Below are 17,460 nucleotides of genomic sequence, written 5' to 3' on the forward strand. Positions count from 1 at the left end.
TCATAAGTACAAACATACTGATGATGTTTCATACTTCCCATATAGAAAATATTATGTCTATCTAGAGTGATAACAGTTTTTTTTTCTCTAGATATATTCTGCCAAGTTTTTGACAGCAGATGATCCAGTGCCGGACTTGCTCTAGGTTCTGTTTTGGCCAAGTTTTAAAAGGAAAAGGTAGACAGTCTGGCCTCTATAGTGTTAACAGGGTTTTCTTTTCTCTAAAATTTGGTTTAATGACCTAATTTTAGGTCCTAAATGACGTAATTTCAAACATGACCTACATTTCATAAAAACCAGGAGATTTTATGTAGACAAAACATTTTGACTAAGTTTCACTAACAATGGGCCAAAATTTTGATCTCAGGAGTATTAACGAATCAGTTTTTCACTTATACTAATAGCCCACATTGAACCTTTGATTCAGATAATTAAAAAGAGATAAGACAGAAAGAGTTATGGTTCTTGTTGGCTAACAATATATGTCCTAACACTCTGTGTGCATATTAACAAGATTATAATAACCCCAAAAATGACAAATTGGACCAATATGTCCGCGTCTCAAAGGTGGATTGCGTTCAAACAAAGAAGTATAAAATATATTTTTTATAGCTCTTTGGTTCAAACGTGGGTGGATTGAGTTTAATGACCAAGTGCCTTAGGCTCCTACAATTATTGCTGTAACACACTTACAAATCCTTATACTCACTCCATCCACATTTAAACACATTCCTTGCATGTCCATAAGCACTTTGTACTGGACCTAACATAGTGCGCATATGCATGGTACCGCATACAGGTCCAGTAGTGACGGCAAATATCTTAACAAGCGCCTAAGAGAGATCGATGAAAGATGTCGTCTGCAAATGTCAAAGAAACATAAACATACTGTCTGTTGTTTATTTTCTAATGCAGTTGGTCAGACACCTGTCAGGTATATCTTCATTGAACTATTACTGAGTAACTTTTCCTTTTTTAATCCAAAACAACTTTAAACGAATGAATTTAAATGGCATTTATCAATACAGCGTTGGGCAACAAGAAAAAACGTCAGATTTTAAGTTTCGGATAGACCTTAAATAAAATGTCGCATCCAAATGAGTTCTGCAATGAATAGTTCTGACGAATATGTAATGAATAGCTTTTGGCGAATATGGAGTGCACAGCACCTAAAACTCTATTTCTCTGGTGAACTTCTGACGAATATGTGGTGAACAGCTTAAAAAAAATTTGTAGCTTAATATTTTCAACATAAGTTTTAACTCTTGAAATAATCATAGTGTCTCAGCGAATATGCAATGATCTATTAAATTTTCTAAGTATACATGTAGGATGGAGTTCCCTCGTATTGCGGTACTAACGGTCGGAACATAAATAACATATCAATAAAGTCTGATCTTTAGATTCTTTTCTGCATTAAAACTTTAAACCAACTGTCTGCTATAACTTGCAAATCATCTTTCTTTCTCAGGCAGCGGAGAATGTGTAAAAACACGATAAAATGTCAGCCATACTTGACCTACTTTAACAATCCCATAGTTCTCAAATATCGCGGTATTTGATTTTGATAGCTGCGGGACACGCCTACTTGCATCATCATGTGACCGCAATAATTTCATTCTTAAAAACAATGCATCAGACGAACTTTCTGAAGCTGTCCAGGTTGTGGATTTAGTTTAATTTAAATAAAAGCGTTTTTGGGTGGGAAGGGTGCATGATGAGCAGATGCATAATTTTAAGATATTGAATGGTTGCGATAAAACTAAGTAATACTTACCATTTACGATGGAATTTTGCAAAAAATGTTTGTTTAACAAAATCTTGTGGTTCCGGTTTACAAATGTAAGTCACTGCGGTGCTGCTCGGCGAAGAATTTACGGCAAAGGGAAATTACCGCTATACGAAAGAACCCGCGATATTACTGGACACCACTATACAACTCTTGTAACTATAAGCCTCAGAAATTTTCAAAGTGTCTGCAACGAATATGCTACGAGCACTGAAAATTTATAAGTATCTATGTATCTGTGGGTAATATGAATAGAACATGGAGAATTGTTGAAGTATCTGCAATTAATATGCAATGATCACTGTTAGCAGTTAATGTTTAACGAACGCATCACAAAAACTAAGTGTCTGCGATTAATATGTACTGCATGATTGCACCTTCGAAACATTTAAAGCCTTCCATAAATACTAAACTGACCCCATAAATTGCTTTGAAATACACAGTACAATTTTTAAGTCTCTATGAGCGAAATATTTCAGTTTTCCCAGGCGATTTCATTCCGGATAGTGGATGTGTTCCTTTTTATCACTTTGTTTGGCAGCTGAAATAGCCGGGGATAACTGAAATATTTCGCCCGTATAGTCTTGTACTGTGTATTTCAAAGCAATTTATGGGGTCGATCAGTTTAGTATTTATGGAAGGCTTTAAATGTTTCAAAGGTGCGATCATGCAGGTAGACTAAGAGGCTGCAAGTGTATTTATAAACTCTGATTTTGGCATGTTCTACAAGTATGCCGAGTAACTTCCCATAGCGTTACGCTCGCATAGTTCACCTTTTCAATGTACATGTACAGTCAAACTTGTGCTAGCGACCACCTGTCGACAACGACCGGTCTCTGGTCCCCCCGTAGAAAAATGCTCATAAAAAGGCTGTGAATAGTGACCACCTGGCGACCGCGACCAGCCTAATTCATTCCCAAGAGCCATATTTGCCCCCAATAATGACCAAGCTGGACCGTTCCGGCATGGAAATATTTGAAATCCGCATAAATTTTACGACTTTTGCATTATAGCAAACATAATAATTACTGCGTGATTGATGTTTGCAAGTTTGCACCGGCCGAATTAATACATAGAACATAAAGAAAGCAAGAAGCTGTAAAAATACTTTTTATCAGTATGATAATGGCTAACTGAGAAGTGACCCTTCCCCCCGAATAAAGACCACTTGTGAACAAAGACCACTTTTGCTTGTTTCGAAGAGTGGTCTTTGTTCACAGGTTTGACTGTATATGATACTGTGACCAGATTTTTGGTCATCGATTTTTTTTTCATTTGACTAACATACAAAAGTATATTTGTGTGAAAAAAAGGGATTTTTGATATTAAAAAAAATATATACACTGGACCCGTGCCTGTGTAGAATACATGCACGAGTAACACTTAAAGTTAATAAATTTTGTGAAATATCCTATTCCAGGTCCATGGAACAGCTTATCTCAGTTGGTCAGGTAGATTCTAGTGATAGACTTGGTACAGCATTGCATCATTCTGCTTATGTTGGAAACAAAAGAACATTGAAGAAGGTTCTGCAACAAGGTACACAATTTGGCTTATCAGTAGTGCAGAAATATATTCCTGTTCTCAGGAAATCCCAGGATTATCTTGGGATATCCTGAGATTCTTTTAGCAAGGCTGCATAAAAGTCCTGGAGACAGGACTTTAACACTAAAAGACAGGACTTTTGATAGAAACTAGAGTTTTAACAAGCTTTTCCTTTGATTTGAGTGGGTGACCTAGTTTTTGACTCCACATAACCCAGTTTCGAACTTGGCCTAGGAATCATCAAGATAAACATTCTGACCAAGTTTCATGAAGATAGGATCATTAATGTGGTCTTAAGAGTGTTAACAAGCTTTTCCTTTGATTTGACCAGGTGACCTAGTTTTTTACCTGATATGACTTAGTTTTGTAGTTGGCATAGGAATCATCATGATAAACATTCTGATCGAGTTTCATGAAGATAGGGTCAATAATGTGGCCTCAAGAGTGTTAACAAGCTTTCCCTTGATTTGACCTGGTGACCTAGTTTTGACCCAATATGACCCAGTTTCGAACTCGGCTTAGAGATCATCAAGACAAACATTCTGTGCAGGTTTGTATCAAGGCAAAGCATAAATAAAACTTCTATGTGACTCAGATAGGGCCAAAACAGAAAATTGTGCTCTTTCAGGGGCAGTAACTCTAGAACCCATGATGGAACCTAGCCGGTTTTTGAAAGGAACTGAGATTTTATTGTGAAGTCATGTGGTTGTGTGTAGTGTGGTTAAAATCAAATGTAAAATGTCACTTCCTTCGTGTTCACAAGGTAAAAATTAACACATTTTGGCTCTTTCAGGGGTCAATGAGGGGCCATAACTCTGGAACCTACGATTGGATCTGATGGATTAAATTGGAATCCAAGATCTATTGTTGTTAAAGGTATGCTGCAAGTTTGCATCAAACCAGACCATAAATGAAGTCTATATGGCTGCAAAAGCCAAAATAGGAAATTTTGGCACTTTTCTGGAACCAATGAATGGATGAATAGCCTCTAATAATCACAAAAGCTCAACTTGTCGTTACGTGACAGGTGAACTAATAAAAAGAAATTGTAATGTATCAACTTGAAGTCAAAGTGAATACAACTGATTAATATCATTTAAACAAGTAGGAAATAATGCACAATTTATATTTCAACAAATGAGAGACATGTAACCTGTATGAAATTTTACAGCTGTAAAAGACCTGTATTTTTGTTCAAAGTTACAGTCAGTTATTTCAAATTTACACCTGTAGATTTCATATAACAACATTGATTTCACAGCTGTAGATTTCAATTTACAGCTGTAAAATGACTGTAAAACTGAATTAGGCAAATGAGATAGTACAGCTGTAAAAAACTTACAGAGCTCTGTAAAAAGGAAAAAGTTACAGCTGTAAAATGCCTCAAAGTTACAGCTGTAGTAATATTACTAGTGTTGAAAAAGATGACATTATTTTAAGGGATAAAAGCAGAGGTACAAAAAGTTTTAGAACAGGGTTAGATGCTTACTTTTTTTCTAACAATCCTGGCCGGATTCCTCCTTACAAATTCAGCTGTCCCTCCCTGATTTCAGGAATCCCTCCCATTTTCAGTGAACAATCGATAAAATTACTGGCTTTTTAATGGCTGGTTCCGTAACGCCATCGATAAATTTCCACATGACTTTTTGGGTTAACAAATAATCGCGAAAATACAGGACAACCGAAAGCGAGGCTACATGGTAAAACCCTGTACCCGGACCGTACCGTACATGTTAGACTGGTACCCGCTGTCTCTTCTGTGATTTCACACTATATATTTTATAGGATGCGGAACCAGTCTACGTACATGTATGTATTCGAGAATAAACATCCGGACTGTGGTTAGAACAGATGTCTACTTCGAAAATCGTTTCAAAGCAAGGTTTTTCTGTCATTTTGGTATTTTTGATAAGTTTTTTAGCTATATTGAACTGAAAACTTACTGTCCTGACGGGACAGCCAGCTTCCAAGTTCAGGAGGCCCTCCGCTAAAATAGGTGTCCTTGGGATCGCGGGACTGCGTTAAGATCGAACCCTGTAAAATGAATTGTAATTCTCTAGAAAGGGTAGCAATTTCTACAATAAATGGCAAAATAAATGATATTGTATAAAGTAAAACAGACAATATGAAATATGTTTACAATATAGCATTTTCAAATGAAAGAGTAGGATACAAAATAGAAACAATGCATCAGATCTTGTTTATAAAACTTTCTTTTGACAATTTTTAGCTTGACTATTCAAAGAACAGTTGAGCTATTGGACTCGCCCGTGCGTCAGCGTCCGCGTCTCGATTTAGTTAAGTTTTTGTATGTAAGCTGGTATCTCAGTAACCAATGGTGGGAATGCATTGAAATTTAATACACTTATTCACTGTGATAAACTGACTTACATTGCACAGGTTCCATAACTCTATTTTGCTTTTTCACAAAATTTTGCCCCTTTTTCGACTTAGAAATTTTTGGTTAAGGTTTTGTATGTAAGCTGGTATCTCAGTACCTACAAATGGGAATGGATTGAAACTTAATACACTTGTTCACTGACATGATCTGAAATGCCTTGTGCAGGTCTCTTAACTCTACTTTGCATTTTTACAAAATTATGCCCCTTTTTCAACTAAGCTGTTTTTGGTTAAGTTTTTAGCTCACCTGTCACGAAGTGACAAGGTGAGCTTTTGTGATCGCGCAGCGTCCGTAGTCCTGCGTGCTTGCGTGCGTCCGTGCGTAAACTTTTCCTAGAGGTCACAGTTTTCATGGGATCTTTATGAAAATGGGTCAGAATGTTCATCTTGGTAAATTCTAGGTCAAGTTCGAAACTGGGTCACGTGCAGCCAAAAAGTAGGTCAGTAGGTCTAAAAATAGAAAAACCTTGTGACCACGCTAGAGGCCATAATTAGTCCCCTACTGGTTGAAAACCAGTTTCAGGGACCATAGGAATGCACTTTCGTCCGTTCGTCCGTCCGCAATTTCGTGTCCAGTCCATAACTCTGTCATCCATGAAGGGATTTTAATATTACTTGGCACAAATGTTCCCCATGATGAGACGACGTGTCATGCACAAAACCCGGACCCCTAGCTCAAAGGTCAAGGTCACAATTGGAGGTCAAAGGTCAACAGGGCTTTTTTCCTGTCCGGTCCACAACTCTCCCATCCTTGAAGGGATTTTAGTATTACTTGGCACAAATGTTCCCCATGATGAGATGACGTGTCATGCGCAAATCCCGGACCCCTAGCTCAAAGGTCAAGGTCACAATTGAAGGTCAAAGGTCAACAGGGCTTTTTTCCTGTCCGGTCCATAACTCTCCCATCCATGAAGAGATTTTAATATTACTTGGCACAGATGTTCCCCATGAGGAGACGATGTGTCATGCGCAAAACCTGGACCCCTAGCTTAAAGGTCAAGGTCACAATTGGAGGTCAAAGGTCAACAAGGCTTTTTTCCTGTCCGGTCCATAACTCTCCCATCTATGAAGGGATTTTAATATTACTTCGCAGAAATGTACCTCATAATAAAACAATGTGTCATGCACAACTTTCAGACCCCTAGCTCAAAGGTCAAGGTCACACTAAGCAGTCAAATGTTAACATAGCATGAACAGGGTCTGTTTCGTGTCCGGTCCATAACTCTGACATTCATTAAGGGATTTTAATATCACTTAGCACAAGTGTTCCCCATGATGAGACGAAGTGTCATGCGCAAATCCCGGACCCCTAGCTCAAAGGTCAAGGTCACAATTGGGGTCAAAGGTCAACAGAGTTTTTTTCCTGTCCCGTCCATAACTGTGCCATCCATGAAGGGATTTTAAGATTACTTGGCACAAATGTTTCCTATGATGAGACCGTGTCATGTGCAACACCCGGTACCCTAGCTTAAAGGTCAAGGTCACACTTTGAGATTAAAGGTCAAGAGGATTTTTTTCCTGTCCGGTCTATAATTTTGTCATGCAAAGCAGGATTTAGATATCAGTTGGCACAAATATTCCCCTGGATGAGACAACATGTCATGCGCAAGAACCAGGTCCCTAGATCTAAGGTCAAGGTCAAATTTAGAGGTCAAAGGTCAAATTCAAGAATGACTTTGTACCGAACATTTCTTCTTCATGCATGGAGGGATTTTGATGTAACTTGGAACAAATGTTCACCACCATGAGGCACCCTTGTTTTTAGAATTACGTCCCTTTGTTTTTACTATAAATAGATTTTATTGTAACTTTTTTATTACTGGTGGTAGAGAAAAATCGAGACCACTTTTCTGTGGTACAGCATGCATGTTACATCCAATTTTTAGGTGTATTTTGACCTATCTCTACCTGGTAAAGAGTTTATTGTGGACTTATATTATATAGATTTTTTTTTTTTTTTTTAAAGATTAATTTCCCTTTGTTGTTACTATAAATAACTTACATGATAACATTTTTATAATCAGCCAAAAAAATTCAATATGAAAACAACTGTGGGTTTTTATATATGCACATTTTAATCCAAGTGTGTTGTTATAACATATTGTATATGTAGTACAATATTGTTTATACTACATTGACAGATATCAGTTCATTATGTTATACTGCAGTAGAGAAAATTAGGTGCCTTCCAGTAGGGGACTTTGTATTGCATGGCAATACTTCATTCACTTGTTTTCAATGGATCTTCATGAAAATTGGTCAGAATGTTCACCTTGATGATTTCTAGGTCAAGTTTGAAACTGGGTCATGTGCGGCCAATAACTAGGTCAGTAGGTCTAAAAATAGAAAAAGCTTGTGACCACTCTAGAGGCCATAATTTTCAATGGATCTTCATGAAAGTTGGTCAGAATGTTCACCTTGATGATATCTAGGTTAGTTTCGAAACTGGGTTACGTTCGGCCAAAAACTAGGTCAGAAGGTCTAAAAATAGAAAAACCTTGTGACCTCTCTAGAGGCCATATTTTTCAATGGATCTTCATGAAAATATGTGAAAATGTTCACATTGATGATATCTAGGTCAAGATTGAAACTTGGTCACCTGCGATCAAAAATTAGGTCAGTAAGTCAAAAAATAGAAAAACCTTGTGACCTCTCTAGAGGCTTTACTTTTCAGTGGATCTTCATGAAAATTGGTCAGAATGTTCACCTTGATGATGTCTAAATCAGGTTCGAAACTGGGTTACGTGTGATTTAAAACTAGGTCAGTAGGTCTTAAAATAGAAAAACCTTGTGACCTCTCTAGAGGCCATATTTTGTAATGGATCTTCATGAAAATCAGTCAGAATGTTAACCGTGATGATACCTAGGTTACTTTGGAAACTGGGTTACGTGCAAACCAAAACTAGGTCAGTAGGTCTAAAAATAGAAAAACCTTGTGACCACACTAGAGGCCATTATTTTCAATGGATCTTCATGAAAATCATTCAGAATGTTCACCTTGATGATTTCTAGATCAAGTTCGAAACTGGGTCAGGTGCGGCCAATAACTAGGTCAGTAGGTTTTAAAATAGAAAAACCTTGTGACCACTCTAGAGGCCATACTTTTCAATGGATCTTCATGAAAGTTGGTCAGAATGTTCACCTTGATGATATCTAGGTTAATTCCGAAACTGGGTCAAGTTCGGCCAAAAACTAGGTCAGTAGGTCTAAAAATAGAAAAACCTTGTACCTCTCTAGAGGCTTTACTTTTCAGTGGATCTTCATGAAAATTGGTCAGAATGTTCATCTTGATGATACCTAGGTCAACTTTGAAACTTGATCACATGTGATCAAAAACTAGGTCAGTTGGTCTAAAAATAGAAAAACCTTCTGCCCTCTCTAGAGGCCATATTTTTCATGGGATCTGTATGAAAGTTGGTCAGAATGTTGATCGTTATTTCCAGGTAACTGCTGGTTCGCCTGTGCCAGGATAAAGAGACTGGGTAGTCTCCATATGACTGAAATACTGTTTAGTGGGACTTAAAACACAAACAAACAAACAAACTACCTCACCTGTGCTCTGGTTCACTAATTGCAGTTACACACCATCCAGCCGTCTGACCACAATTTTCTTCAAAAGACCTCCACTGAAACTGTGTAGTTGAAGTTGAAATATGGAGAGCTATCCCACTACACCGATCATCTGCGGCGGTAGCGTCTGCACCTCAGTTAAATTTTTGATGCACTTTCTCTTTATTAATTGATAGATTTGTTTCAAACTTATAAATAAGTATTCCTCATCATCACCCACATCAAATTGCACAAGGGCCATAACTCTTGCATCAATATTTCATGAATTATAAAGATTTCAATACTGATAAAATTGGTTAAAATAAGCAACTAAACTCAGGTGAGCGATACAGGGCCATCATGGCCCTCTTGTCTATTTTTAGAACTGATAAGACAAAGGTCGGGTGGGCAGACGCCCAGCATCCATGTTTTTTGTAAACAGTGATGTTTCTAACGGCTTAAACTTTCTTAAAAAACAAATAATATCAATAATTTTTTAATCAATGGAAAGTGTTTAAAACAAGCAATTTATTGATAACTTTCAATTATAATTTTGAAATTAAATGGATTGATTATGAACGCTTAACTTACAGTGTTTTTAGCTCACCTGTCACAAAGTGACAAGGTGACCTTTTGTGATCACACGGCGTACTTCCGTCCGTGCGTCCGTCCGTAAACTTTTGCATTTTTCATGGGATCTTTATGAAAGTTGGTCAAAATATTCATCTTGATGATATCTAGGTCAGATTCGAAACTGGGTCACGTGCGGTCCAAAACTAAGTTAGTAGGTCTAAAAATAGAAAAACCATGTGACCTCTCTAGAGGCCATATTTTTCAATGGATCTTCATGAAAATTGGTCAGTGTTCACCTTGATAATATCTAGGTCAAGTTTGAAACTGGGTCATGTGCGGTCAAAAAACTAGGTCAGTAGGTCTAAAAATAGAAAAACCTCTAGAGGCCATATTTTTCATGACATCTTCATGAAAATTGGTGAGAATGTTCATCTTGATGATATCTAGGTCAGGTTCAAAACTGGGTAATGTGCCTTTAAAAACTAGGTCATTAGGTCAAATAATAGAAAAACCTTATGACCTCTCTAGCGGCCATATTTTTCAATGGAACTTCATGAAAATTGGTCAGAATTTTCACCTTGATGATATCTAGTTCAGGTTTGAAACTGGGTCACATGCCGTCAAAAAACTAGGTCAGTAGGTCAAATAATAGAAAAACCTTGTGACCTCCCTAGAGGCCATATTTTTCATGGGATCTGTATGAAAGTTGGTCTGAATATTCATCTTGATGATATCTAGGTCAGATTTGAAACTGGGTCATGTGCTATCCAAAACTAGGTCAGTAGGTCTAAAAATAGAAAAACCTTGTGACCTCCCTAGAGGCCATATTTTTCGATGGATCTTCATGAAAATTGGTCGGAATTTTCAGCTTGATGATATCTAGTTCAGTTTTGAAACTGGGTCAACTGCAATCCAAAACTAGGTCAGTAGGTCTAAAAATAGAAAAACCTTGTGACCTCCCTAGAGGCCATATCTTAAAATGGATCTTTATGAAAATTGGTCAGAATGTTCACCTTGATGATATCTAGGTCAAGTTTGAAACTGGGTCAACTGCGGTCAAAAACTAGGTCAGTAGGTTTAAAAATAGAAAAACCTTTTGACCTCTCTAGAGCCATATCTTTCAATGGATCTTCATGAAAATTGGTCAGAATGTTCACCTTTATGATATCTAGGTCAAGTTCGAAACTGGGTCAGGTGCGGTCAAAAACTAGGTCAGTAGGTCTAAAAATGGAAAAACCTTGTGACCTCTTTAGAGGCCATACTTTTCAATGGATCTTCATGAAAATTGGTCAGAATATTGACCTTGATGATGTTTTTATTTGACCTTCTTGTCCTTAAGTGCAGTGATAACAGGTGAGCGATATAGGGCCATTTTGGCCCTTTTGTTATATGTAAGTTGGTATCTCAGTACCCACTAATGGGAATGGATTGAAACTTGTCCACTGTCATGAGCTGATAAGTACTGTGCAGGTTCCGTAACCCTGTTTTGCATTTGTACAAAATTATGCCCTTTTTCGACTTTTATATTCATTCAGTTGACAAGGCTGTTGAATAGTCGAGCGTTGCTGTCCCATGACAGCTCTTGTTAATTATTTCTTTTAAACTTATCAGCTTCAAATAAAGTGTAAATAGTTGATGCATGTACTTGTACATGTCCCTTTACAACTATATTACTAAATACATAATAAAGCAGTTGCACTTACTCCATGACGGTTACAATTTCAATAATTTAGAAGATTTAGTGCTTTGTGAGCTTCAGCTATATCCCGCCAAAACTAATTAAAGATGGCTGACAGTACTTGTGTTTCCTGCCAAAATTTACTTTGAGACATGACCATTTGACAGCTGTAACTTTCAGCTGTATTTTAACAGCTGTATTTTTGAGAACTGCATGTTTTACACCTGTAAATTTCAACTGTATTTCTGGTAATTAGGTATTACAGGTGTTTTACAGCTGTTACTGCAAAATAAAGTTTATTTACAGATGTTTTACAGCTGTAAATTCTTTCGTACTGGAGTGTCTTGAAATAGAACTGATTGATTGTTTTTCGCATTTCTGAACACAAAGTGCCAAGGTTTTTGCAAATTGTTCCGATTCATTTTAAAAACATGGCCACCAGAGGACGGGGTAACTTTCACTATGTTTATATTGGAAAATTTAAAAATGTTCTTGTCTGACACAGCAGACCCATTTTTATACGCCCGAAGGGATGTATTATGTTATACCCCTGCTGTCCGTCCGTCTGTCTGTCCGTCCGTTAGCAGTTTCGTGTCTGCTCTGTAACTCTTGAACCCCTTGAAGGATTTTGAACAAACTTGGTACAAATGTTCACCACATCAAGACGACGTGCAGAGCGCATGTTTCGGATGGCTTGCTTCAAGGTCAAGGTCACACTTAGGGGTCAAAGGTCATTTGGCTTTGTTTCATGTCCGCTCTGTAACTCTTGAACTGCTTCAAGGATTTTAAAGAAACTTGACACATGTTCACCACATCCAGATGACATGCAGAGCACATGTTTCGGATGACTGGCTTCAAGGTCAAGGTCACACTTAGGGGTCAAAGGTCATATGGCTTTGTTTCGTGTCCACTCTGTAACTCTTGAACTGCTTGAAGCATTTTAAGGAAATTTGGCACAAATGTTCACCACGTCAGACTTAGCGGTCAAAGGTCATATGACTTTGTTATGTGTTTATATTGCTCTGCATTGCAGTTCTCTTGTTTTTATTTGGCAGATCCCTTTTTTGTTCACTTACTATAATTCTTTTTTGAATTACTTCCTTTTTATACGCCCGTTTGAAAAACGGGACGTACTTATGGGAATGCCCCTGGCGGGCGGGCGGGCGGGCGGCGTCCACAGACTTTGTCCGGAGCATATCTTCTAAATGCATGAAGGGATTTTGATGAAACTTGGCACAGTTGTTCACCATCATGAGACGGAGTGTCATGCGCAAAAACCAGGTCCCTAGGTCTAAGGGCAAGGTCACACTTAGAGGTCAAAGGTCAAATTCAAGAATGACTTTGTCCGGAGCATATCTTCTTCATGCATGGAGGGATTTTGATGAAAGTTGGCACAATTGTTCATCATCATGAGACGGAGTGTCATGCGCAAGAACCAGGTCCCTACGTCTAAGGTCAAGGTCACACTTAGAGGTCAAAGGATACAAGAAAGAAAACTTTGTTCGGAGCATATCTTCTTCATGCATGGAGGGATTTTGATAAACTCGGCACAAATGTTCACCACCACGAGGCGGATGTCATGCGCAAGAACCAGTCCCTAGGTCTAAGGTCAAGGTCACACTTAGAGTCAAAGGATACAAGAATGAAAACCTTGTCCGGAGCATTTCTTCTTCATGCTTAGAGGGATTTTGATATAACTTTGCACAAATGTTCACCACCACGAGGCGGAATGTCATGCGCAAGAACCAGGTCCCTAGGTCAAAGGTCAAGGTCACACTTAGAGGCCAAAGGTCAGATACAAGAATGACTTTGTCCAAAGCATTCTTCTTCATGCATGGAGGGATTATGTTTGTAACTTGCACAATTATACACCATCATGAGACGAAGTGATGCACAGTTCCCTCTTAGAATTACTTCCCTTTGTTGTTACTATAAATAGCTTATATTGTAACTTTTTCATTACTAGTCGTAGGGAAAAATCGAGACCACTTTTCTGTAGTACAACATGCATGCTACATCCAATTGTGAGGTGTATTTTGACCAATCTCCACCTGGTAAAGATTTTTATGTGGACTTATAATTTTTTTTTGGATTTTTTTTTTTTTTTTTAAGATTATCTTCCCTTGTTGTTACTATAAATAACTTATATTGTAACTTTTTTATAATTGACCGTAGGGAAAAAACAAGACCACTTTTCTGTGGTACAACATAGATGTTACTTTCAAATTTTAGGTGTATTTTAAGGTATCTCTACCTGGTAAGGAGTTTTTTTGTGGACTTAGAAAAACAAATGACTTACAGTGATTACTAAACAACCACAAAATTAAAATTCCATTTGCAAATACAGGTGCTAGAGTAAAGAAATTTGCTGTGACGGGCGTATATTGTTACATTCTGGCACTCTTGTTATATTACTATAAAAAGCTTATTTTGTAACTTTTATATTATTTGAAAAACCAAGACCATTTTTCTGTGGTACAACATAGATGGTAACCTCCAATTTTTAGGTGTATTTTTACATATCTATACCTGGTAAGGATTTTTTTTGTGGACTTAGAGAATATTTTTTTAATTTCTTCCGTAATAATTATAGCCTAGTGGTAGAGCGTCCACTTCGAGTGCGGGAGGTCGTGGGTTCGATCCCTGGCCTTGTCATACCAAAGACGTAAAAAAAAAAGATACTAGCAGCTTCCTAGCTTGGCGCTCAGCATTAAGGGGATAGTGCTAGGACTGGTCAGCCCGGTGTCAGTATAATGTAACTGGGTGGGGTATCATGCCACATGTCTATGGCGTGATATTCCAGTGAGGCAGCACTATAAAGTTGGGCATTGTGCTCACTGCTACAAGTAGAGACCGTCGTTTATATGACTGAAAAATTGTTGAAAAAGACGTTAAACCCGAACACACACACACACACACACTCTTCCCTTTATTGTTCCTGCCCTTTGGGTTTCAACAGTCAAGTTCTTTAAATTTTGCCCCCTTCCTCTGATATAACCTTTCGGGCGTATATTGCCCCGCTTGGCGGAGCTTTTGTTAAAACAGTTTTACACAAACGTTTCCTGGGTGATCTTTGACAAAGATTGTACACATTTATAAATGATTCTGTTTCAAAACACGGTCGCTTGTGTGTGGTCACTTTTCCCTATATGAATGTAGTGGAAAAAATCTCTATGTTATATATAGTGCAAAAATATTATTGTTTGATATTGCCATAACACATCATCCCCCATCTTCTAGCTCCCCCACCCCACCACTCATACACAAACACACATACACATTACCTCCCTATATATATTTAGTGAATTTTTTTAGCTTGACTATATATGAAGTATATGGAGAGCTATCCTTGTTCCCACCTTGGTTAAAGTTTTTTTTTACACCTTTTCTTTTTCTCCCTATCTCTGTAAATACTTGATGGATTTGCTTTAAAGACCCACCACGACCTAGTGACCTACTTTTTTCACCCACAAAAACTTCATGAAAATCATTCTTATAATACAGGTAATATAAAGCTATACTGCAAGTTTTGAGGTTGACAATTAGGCCCTTTCTAATGTGTTTTCATAACTTTATCTGCAAACTTATTCAGTCAATCTCCTTCAGCAAAGTTTTAAAAATATTGATGCATAACTATCTTACACTGTAGAAACAAAATACACTGATTTATATACATATTGCTGAATTCATTCAATAAAATGTTAAGACATTAAACGCATTGTCTTGGCCAAATATATGTCTTTAAATTGTCAATTTTAAAATGCAAATCATGTATAATTACCATCATGGAACTACAAAAGAATACAGTTATTTTGTGGCGCATCTTTTAAACTTAAAATATTTATTCCTCATCATCACCCACATCATATGGCACAAGGGCCATAACTCTCACACCAATATTTCATGTATTATCCCCCTTTTTAATTAGAATTTCAGGTTAAAGTTTGATGCACTTTCACTCTGTCCCAGTTATTTCTAAATGGATTTGATTCAGACTGAGAGATGTTGTTCTACATCATCTCTCACATCATATGACACTAGGCCCATACCTTTGGTACCAATATTTAATGAATTATCCCCCTTTTTACTTAGAATTTCAGGTTAAAGTTTTGATGCACTTTCACTCTATCTCAGTTATTCCTAAATGGATTTGATTCAAACTGAAAGTTGTTGTTCCACATCATCTCCCACATCATATTACTCAAGGCCCATAATTCTGGTACCAATATTTAATGAATTATCCCCCTTTTACTTAGAAATTCAGGTAAAAGTTTTGATGCACTTTCACTCTATCTCAGTTATTCCTAAATGGATTTGATTCAAACTTAAAATAGTTGTTCCACATCATCACTCACATCATAAGACACAAGGGCCATAAATCTGGTACCAATATGTAATGAATTATCCCCCCTTTTACTTAGAACTTCAGGTTAAAGTTTCAATGCATTTTCACTATATCTCAGTTATTACTTAATGGATTTGATTCAAACTTAAAATAGTTGTTCCACATCATCACTCACATCATATGACACAAGGGCCATAACTCTTGCACCAATATTTCATGAATTATTCCCCCTTTTTACTTAGAATTTCAGGTTAAAGTTTTGATACACTTTCACTCAGTTATTACTGAATGGATTTGATTCAAACTGAAAGTTGTTGTTCCACCTTATCACCCACATCATACGACACAAGGTGCATAAATCTTGCAACAATCTGATGAATTATGCAACCTTTTACTTAGAATTTAAGGTTAATTTTGATGCACTTTCACTGTGTCTCAGTTATTATCCCCCCGACGAAAGTCGGAGGGATATAGTTTTGGCGTTGTCAATCTGTCCGTTCTTCCATCTGTCTTTCCGTCTGTCCTTCCATACGGAGCCATATCTAGGAAATGGTTGGGAAACTTTATATAAAACTTCATATACATGTTCACCACTATAAGTTCTTGCGGCCCGTCAAGTTTCAGTCAGATTGCACTAGTAACACCAGAGTTATGGCCCTTAGAATTTTCTACTGTTAACTATATAGGGTACTATAAATATGGCAATTTCTGCATCATAACTTTTGATATATTTGACCTAGAACTTAGATCACCATAATGTACACAATTTCGTTCGCATTTATTTGTAACTTAAGAGTTATTGCCCTTTAATTTTATGAAAATCCACATATTTGTACATAAACTTAACATTTGGTAGAATTTCATTAAATTTCTTTCATTCTTTTCAATGAACATTTATTGTAAACATGTGAAGTTGTGTACCCACACCTGGTCACCCCCTTACCTTGATAACACCCCTCCCCCTCCCCCTCCCCCCCCCCCCCCCCCCCCCCGCCTAAAAAAAATAATTCCTTATTTTAGATTTTGTTCAAACAAATTTCATATACATGTTCACCATTATGAGGTTATGGGGCCCATCAAGTTTCAGTCAGATTGCCCTAGTAACACCAGAGTTATGGCCCTTAGAAGTTTCTAGTGTTAACTTTATAGGGTACTATAGATCTATAGATATGGCTATTTCTGCAACATAACTTTTGATATATTCGACCTTAAACAGAATTTTGAACACTATAATGTGGTTGTGCACACACAATTTCGTAGGGATTTCTTTTGTAACTCCAGAGTTATTACCCTTTAATTGTCTTAAAATACACATATTTGTACATAACAAACTTCTTTCTTGCGCACCCACACCTGGTAACCCACTTGCCTTGCCCCCCCCCCCCCCCCCCCCCCCCCCACAGTTTTTTTTTTTCATTCCTTATTTTAGATTTTTTTTCAAACCTTCCATGAATATTTATCAACATGATGCAAGTTGTACCATTCCCCCACCTCCACACACCACTGATCATGCATCCTCTGTCCCCCACCCCTGCCCCACTTCACTCATTTTTTTTAGCTCACCTGAGTTTTTCTGATCGC

At 37.4% G+C, this 17,460-nt stretch overlaps 1 protein-coding gene across 4 annotated transcripts in view; it reads left to right on the plus strand.

Annotated features, from left to right (window-relative positions):
- The first annotated feature begins 829 nt into the window (after positions 1-829).
- Positions 830-17,460, plus strand: part of LOC128550221 (uncharacterized) — a 109,644-nt gene continuing 93,013 nt past the window's right edge. For all 4 annotated transcript variants that reach the window (XM_053528778.1, XM_053528787.1, XM_053528785.1 and 1 more), the window contains exons 1-2: positions 830-934; positions 3,210-3,328. In XM_053528778.1, the coding sequence (XP_053384753.1) occupies positions 867-934; positions 3,210-3,328 (187 nt within the window). In that variant the 5' untranslated portion in view covers positions 830-866. The remainder of the gene's footprint in view (positions 935-3,209; positions 3,329-17,460) is intronic.

Source organism: Mercenaria mercenaria, chromosome 2 (assembly GCF_021730395.1).
Source record: "Mercenaria mercenaria strain notata chromosome 2, MADL_Memer_1, whole genome shotgun sequence".
In the NCBI taxonomy this organism is placed as follows: Eukaryota; Metazoa; Mollusca; class Bivalvia; order Venerida; family Veneridae; genus Mercenaria; species Mercenaria mercenaria.